This window comes from Lactuca virosa, chromosome 9 (genome assembly GCF_052849685.1).
Source record: "Lactuca virosa cultivar CGN04683 chromosome 9, Lactuca_virosa_CGN04683_v6, whole genome shotgun sequence".
NCBI lineage: Eukaryota > Viridiplantae > Streptophyta > Magnoliopsida > Asterales > Asteraceae > Lactuca > Lactuca virosa.
Window position 1 is genome coordinate 142,574,087 of NC_136434.1, and position 19,895 is coordinate 142,593,981.

Consider the following 19,895-nt stretch of genomic DNA (forward strand, 5'->3'; position numbering starts at 1 on the left):
AAACCTTATATGACACAATTTTTAAGAATTGGAATCGGGCACCATTTTAGTTATATGACCTGATTCGTTAACCGGGTTCTATCACAGTTTTCATATAAGCCAAAAGCCTCGCCTACATAAAAACCCGGCTCTATAACCCTTTTTTGCTGGTGCAAATGGAAATTGGTACAAAATGGAAATAGAAAGGTCCCCCACATGTGCTCAAAAACCTCCAAACTTGTGTTCAAAAGCTTGGTTGTTAGAATAAATGTATGTGATGGAAGCCTTTGAAAAATTGATGACAGAAGCATATATCGTCATCTTATTGAATTACTACCTAACAAGCATGTGCTCTAAAACTTAATACCGTACATTGACACATGTGAAACTACTATTCATCCTTAAATTACTACACCCTAACATCTTCTACCGACATCTTTTACTAAACAATAACATTTACCAAATCACAGTAAATCAATATAAACTTTTATGTTTTCATTACAGGAAGACCACACATTTTATCTTAATCCACTATACTTTAAAAACCCTACCTGATCAGGTCTATAAATAGTCCTTCTCTTAATGGGGCTAGATGTATAACTTATTACCTTCCACGACTTTCATCTTTTTCTTTGAGAATACATTCAGATCAAACATGGTATACTCTTTCACCATATATATTTGGAAATGCTGGGTTTATGGTTAACCTGGTGTACTTCATCTGTTGATTGCTAAGATTTCTCCACTTCTTAGTTATATTTTATTTCGGCCCTATATGCAGGCAGGCAATGGCGTACAGGTTGGACCGTGGGGAGGTAAGGGTGGAGTTAATCCCTGGACATTCATCCCTAGTGGCAGGATTTGCGAGATCCGTATCAGCGCCTCAGGCTGTGTAGATTCAATCAGGTTCACTTACAAGGATCGTGATAATGTCAAACACCATTCTGAAACATATGGTGGTGATGGTGGTTCACCTCATACGGTATAGTGAGCTTTCATTACATCTGTTACCTAAACATGTACTGCACTTATATTCTAGTTTTATCATACATCATTTATCATCTATTCGGGTATATCTTCAGTTTACATTTGCTGATGATGAGAACCTCATCGAGATTAGCGGAACTGTGGGAGTATATGGCGGCTACACTGTGATTACGTCATTGTCTTTCCTAACCAACAAAAAGAAGTATGGGCCATATGGCACAACCCAGAGGACTAGTTTCTCGCTGCCAGTCGCTAAGGGTAGCTTTGGTGGATTCAGCGGAAACTACGGGGATTACCTCGACTCTTTCAGTGTCATTCTTCATCCCTATTAGTAACGCGGACCAAAATCATGTATTTGCAGCCTGCATACATGGTTTTCGACGTGGTAACCTTGTCAAAATAAAGAAGCCTGAGAGCAGTGGCGGATCCAGAAAAAAAATATTACTGGGGTCCATCTTATATGAAAAATTAAAAACAAATTTGAACCTAGAAAAAATCTGAAATTTTGAGGTTTCTTTGGGAGTTTTTTTGTTAAAAATATTACAAAAGTATGTTTTTTCAGAGTGGGTGTCAAAGGGATAATTTCAGCAAAAAATAATTTTTTAAGGGTTGTTTTTCAGCAAAAGTGGGTGCCAAAAGGGATAATTTCAAGAAAAGATTAATTTTTTAAGGGTTATTTTAGTAAAATGTAGTTAATATCAACTTTCAAGTGGGGTCCATCCTATGGCTCCGCCACTGCCGGAGAGATGTGTTTGTGAAATTGTTGTGTTATCTTGTTTTGATGTGCAACTCGTATAATTGCTTTATATTTTAAGATCGTATCTTGTTTCATAAATATAATTACAATAAGCACCCTTGTGCACTAGGTGTCTTGATGTACTATCAAATGCTTCTAATGGGATATTTTCAGTTTGGTTGTTTACTAATACGTCCACCTTGAATTTGGTTTTTGTTTTCTTCATTGCATGGTTGATCCCTCTACAATCTTGTACACATAATGAACGCTATGTATTTTGACTCACGGTATTTCTTTTTATATATGTAAGAAAATTAAATAATAGGAAACATCTTCATAGTCCAGCCGCATCAACACACCATAAGTCACACTTTGCATTGTCCAAACGAGGCTTCAGATGATGATCAGGACATGAAAACCCATGTTTTCTTTCGTCAACCATTACACCAAATAAGAACTAAGTTTATAGGTGTTCTTTCACAATACTAAATAATTGATTATATGGTAAATAATGATAAATTTTGCTACAATTAAATATAGCTCAAAACAAGTTGTATGGAATTGAATATAATGAAAATATATTTTTTGTTGTTTTAAAGTTAGCCATATGAACTAGTTATGGAAAAAGAGCATTTATGACTCTACAATTTGTACACATAATCTGTACACATAATGAGCTTTTGTTTGACGAAGAAAAATTTCTTCTAATACATTTAAATTCATCCATATTTTTTGTAGCCATGTATGAAAATTAAATCGTGATAACGGGCGTAACAGGAAGCGGTCATCCGTATTTTTTTTATATACATGGCAACGATGGCTGTATTGCATGGGCGCTACAGGGGCATTGTCAACTCAACCGTGGGGAAGTGATACGGCTCATAAACCCACTATACAAGAGTCAGAAACAAACTGAAGTCCATCAAAAAAATAAGTTTGAAAGGCCCAAGAGACAAATAAAGACACTAACCCATTACAAGGATTGAAGCAAAAGTATGGAACTCCACATACTTGAAGACTTGGCCTACTTCCACTTTTCCGATAAAAGCTAATTGCATTAAGTTACGAGCTAACGATTGTTCCTGCATGCAGATTTCCTTAATTTTAGCTAGAACAACATATTTCATGTTTTTGTAAATTGTACCCTACATTTTGGTTAAAGTAAGCAGAAAATTGACCCAAAGTTTCTTGTTCTTACTTTCTCTTAGCAGATTCGTCATCTCAAATTGGTTTGCTATCAATTGGTGCTTTAATTCTCGTTTCAATGCCTCCCAAAAGCTAATCAAGCTCCACCTCTAACAACCCCAACTCCGCCCTCCAAGACCTAATGGTAACCCTTATCCGTCTCTCCATCGCTACCGCCATCAAGTTGGATCAACTTGTCAACATCCTTACAACAACAACAACAACAAAAACAAAAACCACCACACCACCAACGAAGCACCTCCGATCACAAAAATTTCCCTATCCAACTTCAATGGTAACAATCCAACTAGATTGCATTTTCCAAGCGAATAACTACTTTGATTACTATACCATCGCACAGGCTCAACGAGTTGCCATTGTCGTATTTTACTTCACCGTAGATGCCTTGAGTCGGTACAAGCATCTAACCAACAACCGCCTATTGGGCACATGGACGGAGTTATCTCGAGCCTTGGAACTCCGCTCGGATCTTCCATATAAAAGAACTATCAAGCCGTCCTCTTCAAACTTCGACAATTGACCATTGTTTCGGCCTATCAATTAGAGTTCGAAAAAATCAGCAATTGCATCATAGGCCTCGATACCAATGCCCTTCTAAATTGCTCCCTCTCTGATATATGTGTGTGCTGAACTCTATATTGCTGACATTCAAAACGAGTTAGCACTTCATCACCCCAGTTCCCTTCATCAAGCATATGGGTTAGTCAAACTCTTATAATATAAACTTATATTTCCAAAACCACACTTTCCAAACTCATGTTCTTCATCTACTATAACATATCTTATGAATCTACCAACAACCACTATCACACCATCAACACCAACAACGACCACTTTCCAATCCATGCCGGACGTCTTACCCACACCAAAACCTCCTCGTCCATTCACCTTCTTATCCCCTATCCCCTGAATCATTACAAAAACATCGTGTGACAAGTGTAACCTCCCAAAGTTAATACTCCACGGTTAATAATGTAAGGTATTTTCAAGACTTTAATACCGTAAGGTGTTTTTAAGCGTTTAATATCGTATGATATTTTTAGGATTTTAATACCATAGGGTATTTTTCAAATTTATGATACTGAAAGTTATTAGGGTCGAAAGACGTTTATGCCATATGAAATTCGGTTTGAAGTTTTTACTTATTTAATATCTTATCTCTAATTTTGGATAGAGCCTTATTTTAGCAAGGTATCGGTTTAGTTTGCGAGTGTATTCGGTGGCATGTTCTTGCTATGGCATGAAGACCACTTTGGCACAAGCGGGTTGGCATCGTTACAATTGTCTTTGATGAGTTTATAATACCTTAAAGGTATTTTCGAGATACTTGCGTCGAGTTTGAAGGTTCGTATCCTTTGGCATTTTGGTGATTTGATTTTTCACAATTTTTCTGTCTATGCCATTTGAGAGAGTTTGGTCCTTAGCGATTTTGGCGCTTCTTATTATTCGACTTATGTCTTCTATAGTTTGAAGGTTTTTTGCTGAAGATCGGTTTCGTCTCATGAGGGAGTTTGTTGATAATGATCCTAAACCCTTAACTTGGCTATCAAGTTAGTCATATATTAGGAATGTTTCCTATTTCCAAGGTTTTAGAGTTTGTTTAGGACTCTTTGTAAGACTATTATATAAAAGCCACATAGATGTCTTATTTTATTCATTCGAACATCTTCTTTCTCTCCTTTATTCCTTGGAGACTTATCAACATTGTAACCGTTTATAAGAGTGTCCTTTTCATAGTGGTTTTTCCCCTTTCGGGTTTTCCACTTTACATCGTAGTGTTCATGTGGTTGTTCGATTATGCTTTTCTCATTAATAGTTGATCTATTTTATAATAAGTGGTATCAGAGCACGTCTACTTTATAACAAAGATCGTCTTAGTTATTTGTTTCTTAGCAATTGAAATGAATGTCAAAATGAAAGTTGTACGTAATTTTGTGCTACATGTGATTCACATCACAAGAGGGGTGATTATATGTTAAAAAACAAACATATTTGCATTTCTCTTCCATAATAATTGTATGTTGACAAACCGAGCATGTTGTAGGTTTTTATGATGGTCAGATTTTGATGAAGGCATTCATGGCTTCTGAAAAAAATTAGAATGTCATGATAACCGCCATCGAAACATTAGACTTTGTCGTGCAACTTATTGATCATGTTTGCGGTTGTGCAGCCAAAGGAAATTTCCAGGAGAAATGTTTATTGGAAACGGTGAACAATTTCATATAGTGTGTGGACCATAGCTAGCAAGTCATTTGTTTCTTCAGCAACGGTTGTGCACAAGAAGCAACTGTTGTGCACAAGAGGCCATGCGAAGCTGTGGTTTAAATCTATGGAAAGTCCAATATAAAAGGTTGATTGATTTCATACTAGAAATCCTTAGTAAATAGGTCATGTTAGATCTTGTCTTAATAGATGTTGATATATATGCAAAAATATAGCAATGTAACAATTGTAAGTAATTTTAATATAAAATTATTAAAAGTTAAATAAAAAGAACTTGGTCGATTATCTTGAAACTAGCAAGTATATATTTATAGTTTGTACCTCAAAGGATCATGACCATGTTACCTGTGTAGGAACATGGCTTGATACATATAAAAGAACCTGGTTTTCTAAATATTATAGGTCCCAATTGTTTATAAAGGAAGCAGTATTTTACAAACCTTATATGACACAATTTTTAAGAATTGGAACCGGGCACCATTTTAGTTATATGACCTGATTCGTTAACCGGGTTCTATCACAGTTTTCATATAAGCCAAAAGCCTCGCCTACATAAAAACCCGGCTCTATAACCCTTTTTTGCTGGTGCAAATGGAAATTGGTACAAAATGGAAATAGAAAGGTCCCCCACATGTGCTCAAAAACCTCCAAACTTGTGTTCAAAAGCTTGGTTGTTAGAATAAATGTATGTGATGGAAGCCTTTGAAAAATTGATGACAGAAGCATATATCGTCATCTTATTGAATTACTACCTAACAAGCATGTGCTCTAAAACTTAATACCGTACATTGACACATGTGAAACTACTATTCATCCTTAAATTACTACACCCTAACATCTTCTACCGACATCTTTTACTAAACAATAACATTTACCAAATCACAGTAAATCAATATAAACTTTTATGTTTTCATTACAGGAAGACCACACATTTTATCTTAATCCACTATACTTTAAAAACCCTACCTGATCAGGTCTATAAATAGTCCTTCTCTTAATGGGGCTAGATGTATAACTTATTACCTTCCACGACTTTCATCTTTTTCTTTGAGAATACATTCAGATCAAACATGGTATACTCTTTCACCATATATATTTGGAAATGCTGGGTTTATGGTTAACCTGGTGTACTTCATCTGTTGATTGCTAAGATTTCTCCACTTCTTAGTTATATTTTATTTCGGCCCTATATGCAGGCAGGCAATGGCGTACAGGTTGGACCGTGGGGAGGTAAGGGTGGAGTTAATCCCTGGACATTCATCCCTAGTGGCAGGATTTGCGAGATCCGTATCAGCGCCTCAGGCTGTGTAGATTCAATCAGGTTCACTTACAAGGATCGTGATAATGTCAAACACCATTCTGAAACATATGGTGGTGATGGTGGTTCACCTCATACGGTATAGTGAGCTTTCATTACATCTGTTACCTAAACATGTACTGCACTTATATTCTAGTTTTATCATACATCATTTATCATCTATTCGGGTATATCTTCAGTTTACATTTGCTGATGATGAGAACCTCATCGAGATTAGCGGAACTGTGGGAGTATATGGCGGCTACACTGTGATTACGTCATTGTCTTTCCTAACCAACAAAAAGAAGTATGGGCCATATGGCACAACCCAGAGGACTAGTTTCTCGCTGCCAGTCGCTAAGGGTAGCTTTGGTGGATTCAGCGGAAACTACGGGGATTACCTCGACTCTTTCAGTGTCATTCTTCATCCCTATTAGTAACGCGGACCAAAATCATGTATTTGCAGCCTGCATACATGGTTTTCGACGTGGTAACCTTGTCAAAATAAAGAAGCCTGAGAGCAGTGGCGGATCCAGAAAAAAAATATTACTGGGGTCCATCTTATATGAAAAATTAAAAACAAATTTGAACCTAGAAAAAATCTGAAATTTTGAGGTTTCTTTGGGAGTTTTTTTGTTAAAAATATTACAAAAGTATGTTTTTTCAGAGTGGGTGTCAAAGGGATAATTTCAGCAAAAAATAATTTTTTAAGGGTTGTTTTTCAGCAAAAGTGGGTGCCAAAAGGGATAATTTCAAGAAAAGATTAATTTTTTAAGGGTTATTTTAGTAAAATGTAGTTAATATCAACTTTCAAGTGGGGTCCATCCTATGGCTCCGCCACTGCCGGAGAGATGTGTTTGTGAAATTGTTGTGTTATCTTGTTTTGATGTGCAACTCGTATAATTGCTTTATATTTTAAGATCGTATCTTGTTTCATAAATATAATTACAATAAGCACCCTTGTGCACTAGGTGTCTTGATGTACTATCAAATGCTTCTAATGGGATATTTTCAGTTTGGTTGTTTACTAATACGTCCACCTTGAATTTGGTTTTTGTTTTCTTCATTGCATGGTTGATCCCTCTACAATCTTGTACACATAATGAACGCTATGTATTTTGACTCACGGTATTTCTTTTTATATATGTAAGAAAATTAAATAATAGGAAACATCTTCATAGTCCAGCCGCATCAACACACCATAAGTCACACTTTGCATTGTCCAAACGAGGCTTCAGATGATGATCAGGACATGAAAACCCATGTTTTCTTTCGTCAACCATTACACCAAATAAGAACTAAGTTTATAGGTGTTCTTTCACAATACTAAATAATTGATTATATGGTAAATAATGATAAATTTTGCTACAATTAAATATAGCTCAAAACAAGTTGTATGGAATTGAATATAATGAAAATATATTTTTTGTTGTTTTAAAGTTAGCCATATGAACTAGTTATGGAAAAAGAGCATTTATGACTCTACAATTTGTACACATAATCTGTACACATAATGAGCTTTTGTTTGACGAAGAAAAATTTCTTCTAATACATTTAAATTCATCCATATTTTTTGTAGCCATGTATGAAAATTAAATCGTGATAACGGGCGTAACAGGAAGCGGTCATCCGTATTTTTTTTATATACATGGCAACGATGGCTGTATTGCATGGGCGCTACAGGGGCATTGTCAACTCAACCGTGGGGAAGTGATACGGCTCATAAACCCACTATACAAGAGTCAGAAACAAACTGAAGTCCATCAAAAAAATAAGTTTGAAAGGCCCAAGAGACAAATAAAGACACTAACCCATTACAAGGATTGAAGCAAAAGTATGGAACTCCACATACTTGAAGACTTGGCCTACTTCCACTTTTCCGATAAAAGCTAATTGCATTAAGTTACGAGCTAACGATTGTTCCTGCATGCAGATTTCCTTAATTTTAGCTAGAACAACATATTTCATGTTTTTGTAAATTGTACCCTACATTTTGGTTAAAGTAAGCAGAAAATTGACCCAAAGTTTCTTGTTCTTACTTTCTCTTAGCAGATTCGTCATCTCAAATTGGTTTGCTATCAATTGGTGCTTTAATTCTCGTTTCAATGCCTCCCAAAAGCTAATCAAGCTCCACCTCTAACAACCCCAACTCCGCCCTCCAAGACCTAATGGTAACCCTTATCCGTCTCTCCATCGCTACCGCCATCAAGTTGGATCAACTTGTCAACATCCTTACAACAACAACAACAACAACAACAAAAACAAAAACCACCACACCACCAACGAAGCACCTCCGATCACAAAAATTTCCCTATCCAACTTCAATGGTAACAATCCAACTAGATTGCATTTTCCAAGCGAATAACTACTTTGATTACTATACCATCGCACAGGCTCAACGAGTTGCCATTGTCGTATTTTACTTCACCGTAGATGCCTTGAGTCGGTACAAGCATCTAACCAACAACCGCCTATTGGGCACATGGACGGAGTTATCTCGAGCCTTGGAACTCCGCTCGGATCTTCCATATAAAAGAACTATCAAGCCGTCCTCTTCAAACTTCGACAATTGACCATTGTTTCGGCCTATCAATTAGAGTTCGAAAAAATCAGCAATTGCATCATAGGCCTCGATACCAATGCCCTTCTAAATTGCTCCCTCTCTGATATATGTGTGTGCTGAACTCTATATTGCTGACATTCAAAACGAGTTAGCACTTCATCACCCCAGTTCCCTTCATCAAGCATATGGGTTAGTCAAACTCTTATAATATAAACTTATATTTCCAAAACCACACTTTCCAAACTCATGTTCTTCATCTACTATAACATATCTTATGAATCTACCAACAACCACTATCACACCATCAACACCAACAACGACCACTTTCCAATCCATGTCGGACGTCTTACCCACACCAAAACCTCCTCGTCCATTCACCTTCTTATCCCCTATCCCCTGAATCATTACAAAAACATCGTGTGACAAGTGTAACCTCCCAAAGTTAATACTCCACGGTTAATAATGTAAGGTATTTTCAAGACTTTAATACCGTAAGGTGTTTTTAAGCGTTTAATATCGTATGATATTTTTAGGATTTTAATACCATAGGGTATTTTTCAAATTTATGATACTAAAAGTTATTAGGGTCGAAAGACGTTTATGCCATATGAAATTCGGTTTGAAGTTTTTACTTATTTAATATCTTATCTCTAATTTTGGATAGAGCCTTATTTTAGCAAGGTATCGGTTTAGTTTGCGAGTGTATTCGGTGGCATGTTCTTGCTATGGCATGAAGACCACTTTGGCACAAGCAGGTTGGCATCGTTACAATTGTCTTTGATGAGTTTATAATACCTTAAAGGTATTTTCGAGATACTTGCGTCGAGTTTAAAGGTTCGTATCCTTTGGCATTTTGGTGATTTGATTTTTCACAATTTTTCTGTCTATGCCATTTGAGAGAGTTTAGTCCTTAGCGATTTTGGCGCTTCTTATTATTCGACTTATGTCTTCTATAGTTTGAAGGTTTTTTGCTGAAGATCGGTTTCGTCTCATGAGGGAGTTTGTTGATAATGATCCTAAACCTTTAACTTGGCTATCAAGTTAGTCATATATTAGGAATGTCTCCTATTTCCAAGGTTTTAGAGTTTGTTTAGGACTCTTTGTAAGACTATTATATAAAAGCCACATAGATGTCTTATTTTATTCATTCGAACATCTTCTTTCTCTCCTTTATTCCTTGGAGACTTATCAACATTGTAACCGTTTATAAGAGTGTCCTTTTCATAGTGGTTTTTCCCCTTTCGGGTTTTCCACTTTACATCGTAGTGTTCATGTGGTTGTTCGATTATGCTTTTCTCATTAATAGTTGATCTATTTTATAATAAGTGGTATCAGAGCACGTCTACTTTATAACAAAGATCGTCTTAGTTATTTGTTTCTTAGCAATTGAAATGAATGTCAAAATGAAAGTTGTACGTAATTTTGTGCTACATGTGATTCACATCACAAGAGGGGTGATTATATGTTAAAAAACAAACATATTTGCATTTCTCTTCCATAATAATTGTATGTTGACAAACCGAGCATGTTGTAGGTTTTTATGATGGTCAGATTTTGATGAAGGCATTCATGGCTTCTGAAAAAAATTAGAATGTCATGATAACCGCCATCGAAACATTAGACTTTGTCGTGCAACTTATTGATCATGTTTGCGGTTGTGCAGCCAAAGGAAATTTCCAGGAGAAATGTTTATTGGAAACGGTGAACAATTTCATATAGTGTGTTGACCATAGCTAGCAAGTCATTTGTTTCTTCAGCAACGGTTGTCCACAAGAAGCAACTGTTGTGCACAAGAGGCCATGCGAAGCTGTGGTTTACATCCATGGAAAGTCCAATATAAAAGGTTGATTGATTTCATACTAGAAATCCTTAGTAAATAGGTCATGTTAGATCTTGTCTTAATAGATGTTGATATATATGCAAAAATATAGCAATGTAACAATTGTAAGTAATTTTAATATAATATTATTAAAAGTTAAATAAAAAGAACTTGGTCGATTATCTTGAAACTAGCTAGTATATATTTATAGTTTGTACCTCAAAGGATCATGACCATGTTACCTGTGTAGGTACATGGCTTGATACATATAAAAGAACCTGGTTTTCTAAATATTATAGGTCCCGATTGTTTATAAAGGAAGCAGTATTTTACAAACCTTATATGACACAATTTTTAAGAATTGGAACCGGGCACCATTTTAGTTATATGACCTGATTCGTTAACCGGGTTCTATCACAGTTTTCATATAAGCCAAAAGCCTCGCCTACATAAAAACCCGGTTCTATAACCCTTTTTTGCTGGTGCAAATGGAAATTGGTACAAAATGGAAATAGAAAGGTCCCCCACATGTGCTCAAAAACCTCCAAACTTGTGTTCAAAAGCTTGGTTGTTAGAATAAATGTATGTGATGGAAGCCTTTGAAAAATTGATGACAGAAGCATATATCGTCATCTTATTGAATTACTACCTAACAAGCATGTGCTCTAAAAATTAATACCGTACATTGACACATGTGAAACTACTATTCATCCTTAAATTACTACACCCTAACATCTTCTACCGACATCTTTTACTAAACAATAACATTTACCAAATCACAGTAAATCAATATAAACTTTTATGTTTTCATTACAGGAAGACCACACATTTTATCTTAATCCACTATACTTTAAAAACCCTACCTGATCAGGTCTATAAATAGTCCTTCTCTTAATGGGGCTAGATGTATAACTTATTACCTTCCACGACTTTCATCTTTTTCTTTGAGAATACATTCAGATCAAACATGGTATACTCTTTCACCATATATATTTGGAAATGCTGGGTTTATGGTTAACCTGGTGTACTTCATCTGTTGATTGCTAAGATTTCTCCACTTCTTAGTTATATTTTATTTCGGCCCTATATGCAGGCAGGCAATGGCGTACAGGTTGGACCGTGGGGAGGTAAGGGTGGAGTTAATCCCTGGACATTCATCCCTAGTGGCAGGATTTGCGAGATCCGTATCAGCGCCTCAGGCTGTGTAGATTCAATCAGGTTCACTTACAAGGATCGTGATAATGTCAAACACCATTCTGAAACATATGGTGGTGATGGTGGTTCACCTCATACGGTATAGTGAGCTTTCATTACATCTGTTACCCAAACATGTACTGCACTTATATTCTAGTTTTATCATACATCATTTATCATCTATTCGGGTATATCTTCAGTTTACATTTGCTGATGATGAGAACCTCATCGAGATTAGCGGAACTGTGGGAGTATATGGCGGCTACACTGTGATTACGTCATTGTCTTTCCTAACCAACAAAAAGAAGTATGGGCCATATGGCACAACCCAGGGGACTAGTTTCTCGCTGCCAGTCGCTAAGGGTAGCTTTGGTGGATTCAGCGGAAACTACGGGGATTACCTCGACTCTTTCAGTGTCATTCTTCATCCCTATTAGTAACGCGGACCAAAATCATGTATTTGCAGCCTGCATACATGGTTTTCGACGTGGTAACCTTGTCAAAATAAAGAAGCCTGAGAGCAGTGGCGGATCCAGAAAAAAAATATTTCTAGGGTCCATCTTATATGAAAAATTAAAAACAAATTTGAACCTAGAAAAAATCTGAAATTTTGAGGTTTCTTTGGGAGTTTTTTTGTTAAAAATATTACAAAAGTATGTTTTTTCAGCAAAAGTGGGTGTCAAAGGGATAATTTCAGCAAAAAATAATTTTTTAAGGGTTGTTTTTCAGCAAAAGTGGGTGCCAAAAGGGATAATTTCAAGAAAAGATTAATTTTTTAAGGGTTATTTTAGTAAAATGTGGTTAATATCAACTTTCAAGTGGGGTCCATGCTGTGGCTCCGCCACTGCCGGAGAGATGTGTTTGTGAAATTGTTGTGTTATCTTGTTTTGATGTGCAACTCGTATAATTGCTTTATATTTTAAGATCGTATCTTGTTTCATAAATATAATTACAATAAGCACCCTTGTGCACTAGGTGTCTTGATGTACTATCAAATGCTTCTAATGGGATATTTTCAGTTTGGTTGTTTGCTAATACGTCCACCTTGAATTTCGTTTTTGTTTTCTTCATTGCATGGTTGATCCCTCTACAATCTTGTACACATAATGAACGCTATGTATTTTGACTCACGGTATTTCTTTTTATATATGTAAGAAAATTAAATAATAGGAAACATCTTCATAGTCCAGCCGCATCAACACACCATAAGTCACACTTTGCATTGTCCAAACGAGGCTTCAGATGATGATCAGGACATGAAAACCCATGTTTTCTTTCGTCAACCATTACACCAAATAAGAACTAAGTTTATAGGTGTTCTTTCACAATACTACATAATTGATTATATGGTAAATAATGATAAATTTTGCTACAATTAAATATAGCTCAAAACAAGTTGTATGGAATTGAATATAATGAAAATATATTTTTTGTTGTTTTAAAGTTAGCCATATGAACTAGTTATGGAAAAAGAGCATTTATGACTCTACAATTTGTACACATAATCTGTACACATAATGAGCTTTTGTTTGACGAAGAAAAATTTCTTCTAATACATTTAAATTCATCCATATTTTTTGTATCCATGTATGAAAATTAAATCGTGATAACGGGCGTAACAGGAAGCGGTCATCCGTATTTTTTTTATATACATGGCAACGATGGCTGTATTGCATGGGCGCTACAGGGGCATTGTCAACTCAACCGTGGGGAAGTGATACGGCTCATAAACCCACTATACAAGAGTCAGAAACAAACTGAAGTCCATCAAAAAAATAAGTTTGAAAGGCCCAAGAGACAAATAAAGACACTAACCCATTACAAGGATTGAAGCAAAAGTATGGAACTCCACATACTTGAAGACTTGGCCTACTTCCACTTTTCCGATAAAAGCTAATTGCATTAAGTTACGAGCTAACGATTGTTCCTGCATGCAGATTTCCTTAATTTTAGCTAGAACAACATATTTCATGTTTTTGTAAATTGTACCCTACATTTTGGTTAAAGTAAGCAGAAAATTGACCCAAAGTTTCTTGTTCTTACTTTCTCTTAGCAGATTCGTCATCTCAAATTGGCTTGCTATCAATTGGTGCTTTAATTCTCGTTTCAATGCCTCCCAAAAGCTAATCAAGCTCCACCTCTAACAACCCTAACTCCGCCCTCCAAGACCTAATGGTAACCCTTATCCGTCTCTCCATCGCTACCGCCATCAAGTTGGATCAACTTGTCAACATCCTTACAACAACAACAACAACAAAAACAAAAACCACCACACCACCAACGAAGCACCTCCGATCACAAAAATTTCCCTATCCAACTTCAATGGTAACAATCCAACTAGATTGCATTTTCCAAGCGAATAACTACTTTGATTACTATACCATCGCACAGGCTCAACGAGTTGCCATTGTCGTATTTTACTTCACCGTAGATGCCTTGAGTCGGTACAAACATCTAACCAACAACCGCCTATTGGGCACATGGACGGAGTTATCTCGAGCCTTGGAACTCCGCTCGGATCTTCCATATAAAAGAACTATCAAGCCGTCCTCTTCAAACTTCGACAATTGACCATTGTTTCGGCCTATCAATTAGAGTTCGAAAAAATCAGCAGTTGCATCATAGGCCTCGATACCAATGCCCTTCTAAATTGCTCCCTCTCTGATATATATGTGTGCTGAACTCTATATTGCTGACATTCAGAACGAGTTAGCACTTCATCACCCCACTTCCCTTCATCAAGCATATGGGTTAGTCAAACTCTTATAATATAAACTTATATTTCCAAAACCACACTTTCCAAACTCATGTTCTTCATCTACTATAACATATCTTATGAATCTACCAACAACCACTATCACACCATCAACACCAACAACGACCACTTTCCAATCCATGTCCGACGTCTTACCCACACCAAAACCTCCTCGTCCATTCACCTTCTTATCCCCTATCCCCTGAATCATTACAAAAACATCGTGTGACAAGTGTAACCTCCCAAAGTTAATACTCCACGGTTAATAATGTAAGGTATTTTCAAGACTTTAATACCGTAAGGTGTTTTTAAGCGTTTAATATCGTATGATATTTTTAGGATTTTAATACCATAGGGTATTTTTCAAATTTATGATACTAAAAGTTATTAGGGTCGAAAGACGTTTATGCCATATGAAATTCGGTTTGAAGTTTTTACTTATTTAATATCTTATCTCTAATTTTGGATAGAGCCTTATTTTAGCAAGGTATCGGTTTAGTTTGCGAGTGTATTCGGTGGCATGTTCTTGCTATGGCATGAAGACCACTTTGGCACAAGCAGGTTGGCATCGTTACAATTGTCTTTGATGAGTTTATAATATCTTAAAGGTATTTTCGAGATACTTGCGTCGAGTTTAAAGGTTCGTATCCTTTGGCATTTTGGTGATTTGATTTTTCACAATTTTTCTGTCTATGCCATTTGAGAGAGTTTAGTCCTTAGCGATTTTGGCGCTTCTTATTAGTCGACTTATGTCTTCTATAGTTTGAAGGTTTTTTTGCTGAAGATCGGTTTCGTCTCATGAGGGAGTTTGTTGATAATGATCCTAAACCTTTAACTTGGCTATCAAGTTAGTCATATATTAGGAATGTTTCCTATTTCCAAGGTTTTAGAGTTTGTTTAGGACTCTTTGTAAGACTATTATATAAAAGCCACATAGATGTCTTATTTTATTCATTCGAACATCTTCTTTCTCTCCTTTATTCCTTGGTAACTTATCAACATTGTAACCGTTTATAAGAGTGTCCTTTTCATAGTGGTTTTTCCCCTTTCGGGTTTTCCACTTTACATCGTAGTGTTCATGTGGTTGTTCGATTATGCTTTTCTCATTAATAGTTGATCTATTTTATAATAAGTGGTATCAGAGCACGTCTACTTTATAACAAAGATCGTCTTAGTTATTTGTTTCTTAGCAATTGAAATGAATGTCAAAATGAAAGTTGTACGTAATTTTGTGCTACATGTGATTCACATCACAAGAGGGGGTGATTATATGTTAAAAAACAAACATATTTGCATTTCTCTTCCATAATAATTGTATGTTGACAAACCGAGCATGTTGTAGGTTTTTATGATGGTCAGATTTTGATGAAGGCATTCATGGCTTCTGAAAAAAATTAGAATGTCATGATAACCGCCATCGAAACATTAGACTTTGTCGTGCAACTTATTGATCATGTTTGCGGTTGTGCAGCCAAAGGAAATTTCCAGGAGAAATGTTTATTGGAAACGGTGAACAATTTCATATAGTGTGTGGACCATAGCTAGCAAGTCATTTGTTTCTTCAGCAACGGTTGTCCACAAGAAGCAACTGTTGTGCACAAGAGGCCATGCGAAGCTGTGGTTTACATCTATGGAAAGTCCAATATAAAAGGTTGATTGATTTCATACTAGAAATCCTTAGTAAATAGGTCATGTTAGATCTTGTCTTAATAGATGTTGATATATATGCAAAAATATAGCAATGTAACAATTGTAAGTAATTTTAATATAAAATTATTAAAAGTTAAATAAAAAGAACTTGGTCGATTATCTTGAAACTAGCTAGTATATATTTATAGTTTGTACCTCAAAGGATCATGACCATGTTACCTGTGTAGGTACATGGCTTGATACATATAAAAGAACCTGGTTTTCTAAATATTATAGGTCCCGATTGTTTATAAAGGAAGCAGTATTTTACAAACCTTATATGACACAATTTTTAAGAATTGGAACCGGGCACCATTTTAGTTATATGACCTGATTCGTTAACCGGGTTCTATCACAGTTTTCATATAAGCCAAAAGCCTCGCCTACATAAAAACCCGGTTCTATAACCCTTTTTTGCTGGTGCAAATGGAAATTGGTACAAAATGGAAATAGAAAGGTCCCCCACATGTGCTCAAAAACCTCCAAACTTGTGTTCAAAAGCTTGGTTGTTAGAATAAATGTATGTGATGGAAGCCTTTGAAAAATTGATGACAGAAGCATATATCGTCATCTTATTGAATTACGACCTAACAAGCATGTGCTCTAAAAATTAATACCGTACATTGACACATGTGAAACTACTATTCATCCTTAAATTACTACACCCTAACATCTTCTACCGACATCTTTTACTAAACAATAACATTTACCAAATCACAGTAAATCAATATAAACTTTTATGTTTTCATTACAGGAAGACCACACATTTTATCTTAATCCACTATACTTTAAAAACCCTACCTGATCAGGTCTATAAATAGTCCTTCTCTTAATGGGGCTAGATGTATAACTTATTACCTTCCACGACTTTCATCTTTTTCTTTGAGAATACATTCAGATCAAACATGGTATACTCTTTCACCATATATATTTGGAAATGCTGGGTTTATGGTTAACCTGGTGTACTTCATCTGTTGATTGCTAAGATTTCTCCACTTCTTAGTTATATTTTATTTCGGCCCTATATGCAGGCAGGCAATGGCGTACAGGTTGGACCGTGGGGAGGTAAGGGTGGAGTTAATCCCTGGACATTCATCCCTAGTGGCAGGATTTGCGAGATCCGTATCAGCGCCTCAGGCTGTGTAGATTCAATCAGGTTCACTTACAAGGATCGTGATAATGTCAAACACCATTCTGAAACATATGGTGGTGATGGTGGTTCACCTCATACGGTATAGTGAGCTTTCATTACATCTGTTACCTAAACATGTACTGCACTTATATTCTAGTTTTATCATACATCATTTATCATCTATTCGGGTATATCTTCAGTTTACATTTGCTGATGATGAGAACCTCATCGAGATTAGCGGAACTGTGGGAGTATATGGCGGCTACACTGTGATTACGTCATTGTCTTTCCTAACCAACAAAAAGAAGTATGGGCCATATGGCACAACCCAGGGGACTAGTTTCTCGCTGCCAGTCGCTAAGGGTAGCTTTGGTGGATTCAGCGGAAACTACGGGGATTACCTCGACTCTTTCAGTGTCATTCTTCATCCCTATTAGTAACGCGGACCAATATCATGTATTTGCAGCCTGCATACATGGTTTTCGACGTGGTAACCTTGTCAAAATAAAGAAGCCTGAGAGATGTGTTTGTGAAATTGTTGTGTTATCTTGTTTTGATGTGCAACTCGTATAATTGCTTTATATTTTAAGATCGTATCTTGTTTCATAAATATAATTACAATAAGCACCCTTGTGCACTAGGTGTCTTGATGTACTCTCAAATGCTTCTAATGGGATATTTTCAGTTTGGTTGTTTGCTAATACGTCCACCTTGAATTTCGTTTTTGTTTTCTTCATTGCATGGTTGATCCCTCTACAATCTTGTACACATAATGATCGCTATGTATTTTGACTCACGGTATTTCTTTTTATATATGTAAGAAAATTAAATAATAGGAAACATCTTCATAGTCCAGCCGCATCAACACACCATAAGTCACACTTTGCATTGTCCAAACGAGGCTTCAGATGATAAGGACATGAAAACCCATGTTTTCTTTCGTCAACCATTACACCAAATAAGAACTAAGTTTATAGGTGTTCTTTCACAATACTAGATAATTGATTATATGGTAAATAATGATAAATTTTGCTACAATTAAATATAGTTCAAAACAAGTTGTATGGAATTGAATATAATGAAAATATATTTTTTGTTGTTTTAAAGTTAGCCATATGAACTAGTTATGGAAAAAGAGCATTTATGACTTTACAATCTGTACACATAATGAGCTTTTGTTTGACGAAGAAAAATTTCTTCTAATACATTTAAATTCATCCATATTTTTTGTAGCCATGTATGAATAATAAATGGTGATAACGGGCGTAACAGGAAGCGGTCATCCGTATTTTTTTTATATACATGGCAACGACGGCTGTATTGCATAGGCGCTACAGGGGTATTGTCAACTCAACCGTGGGGAAGTGATACGGCTCATAAACCCACTATACAAGAGTCAGAAACAAACTGAAGTCCATCAAAAAATAAGTTTGAAAGGCCCAAGAGACAAATAAAGACACTAACCCATTACAAGGATTGAAGCAAAAGTATGAACTCCACATACTTGAAGACTTGACCTACTTCCACTTTTCCAATAAAAGCTAATTGCATTAAGTTACGAGCTAACGATTGTTCCTGCATGCAGATTTCCTTAATTTTAGCTAGAACAACATATTTCATGTTTCTGTAAATTGTACCCTACATTTTGGTTAAAGTAAGCAGAAAATTGACCCAAACTTTCTTGTTCTTACTTTCTCTTAGCAGATTCGCCATCTCAAATTGGCTTGCTATCAATTGGTGCTTTAATTCTCGTTTCAATGCCTCCCAAAAGCTAATCAAGCTCCATCTAACAACCCCAACTCCGCCCTCCAAGACCTAATGGTAACCCTTATCCGTCTCTCCATCGCTACCGCCACCAAGTTGGATCAACTTGTCAACATCCTTACAACAACAACAACAACAACAAAAACAAAAACCACCACCACCACCAACGAAGCACCTCCGATCACCAAAAATTTCCCTATCCAACATCTATGGTAACATCCAACTAGATTGCATTTTCCAAGCGAATAACTACTTTAATTACTATACCATCGCACAGGCTCAACGAGTTGCCATTGTCGTATTTTACTTCACCGTAGATGCCTTGAATCGGTACAAGCATCTAACCAACAACCGCCTATTGGGCACATGGACGGAGTTATCTCGAGCCTTGGAACTCCGCTCGGATCTTCCATATAAAAGAACTATCAAGCCGTCCTCTTCAAACTTCGACAATTGACCATTGTTTCGGCCTATCAATTAGAGTTCGAAAAAATCAGCAATTGCATCATAGGCCTCGATACCAATGCCCTTCTAAATTGCTCCCTCTC

At 36.2% G+C, this 19,895-nt stretch overlaps 1 protein-coding gene across 1 annotated transcript; it reads left to right on the forward strand.

Moving 5' to 3' along the window:
• The first annotated feature begins 754 nt into the window (after positions 1 to 754).
• Positions 755 to 18,020, forward strand: LOC145139871 (mannose/glucose-specific lectin-like). Its single transcript, XM_079073547.1, has 8 exons — positions 755 to 961; positions 1,062 to 1,277; positions 6,331 to 6,531; positions 6,632 to 6,847; positions 11,907 to 12,107; positions 12,208 to 12,423; positions 17,483 to 17,683; positions 17,784 to 18,020. Exons 1-8 carry the CDS (start codon positions 755 to 757, stop codon positions 18,018 to 18,020), a joined length of 1,695 nt encoding a protein of 564 aa, XP_078929673.1.
• Positions 18,021 to 19,895: the final 1,875 nt, after the last annotated feature.

What these genes read in the sequence shown, in the direction of transcription:
- LOC145139871 (XM_079073547.1), top strand. Translation starts at nt 755, where the DNA reads ATGCAGGCAGGCAATGGCGTACAGGTTGGACCGTGGGGAGGTAAGGGT. An exon ending in ATTACCTCGACTCTTTCAGT is followed by an intron (nt 1,278 to 6,330) that starts GTCATTCTTCAT and finishes CCCTATATGCAG; the next exon opens with GCAGGCAATGGCGTACAGGT. An exon ending in ATGGTGGTTCACCTCATACG is followed by an intron (nt 12,108 to 12,207) that starts GTATAGTGAGCT and finishes GTATATCTTCAG; the next exon opens with TTTACATTTGCTGATGATGA.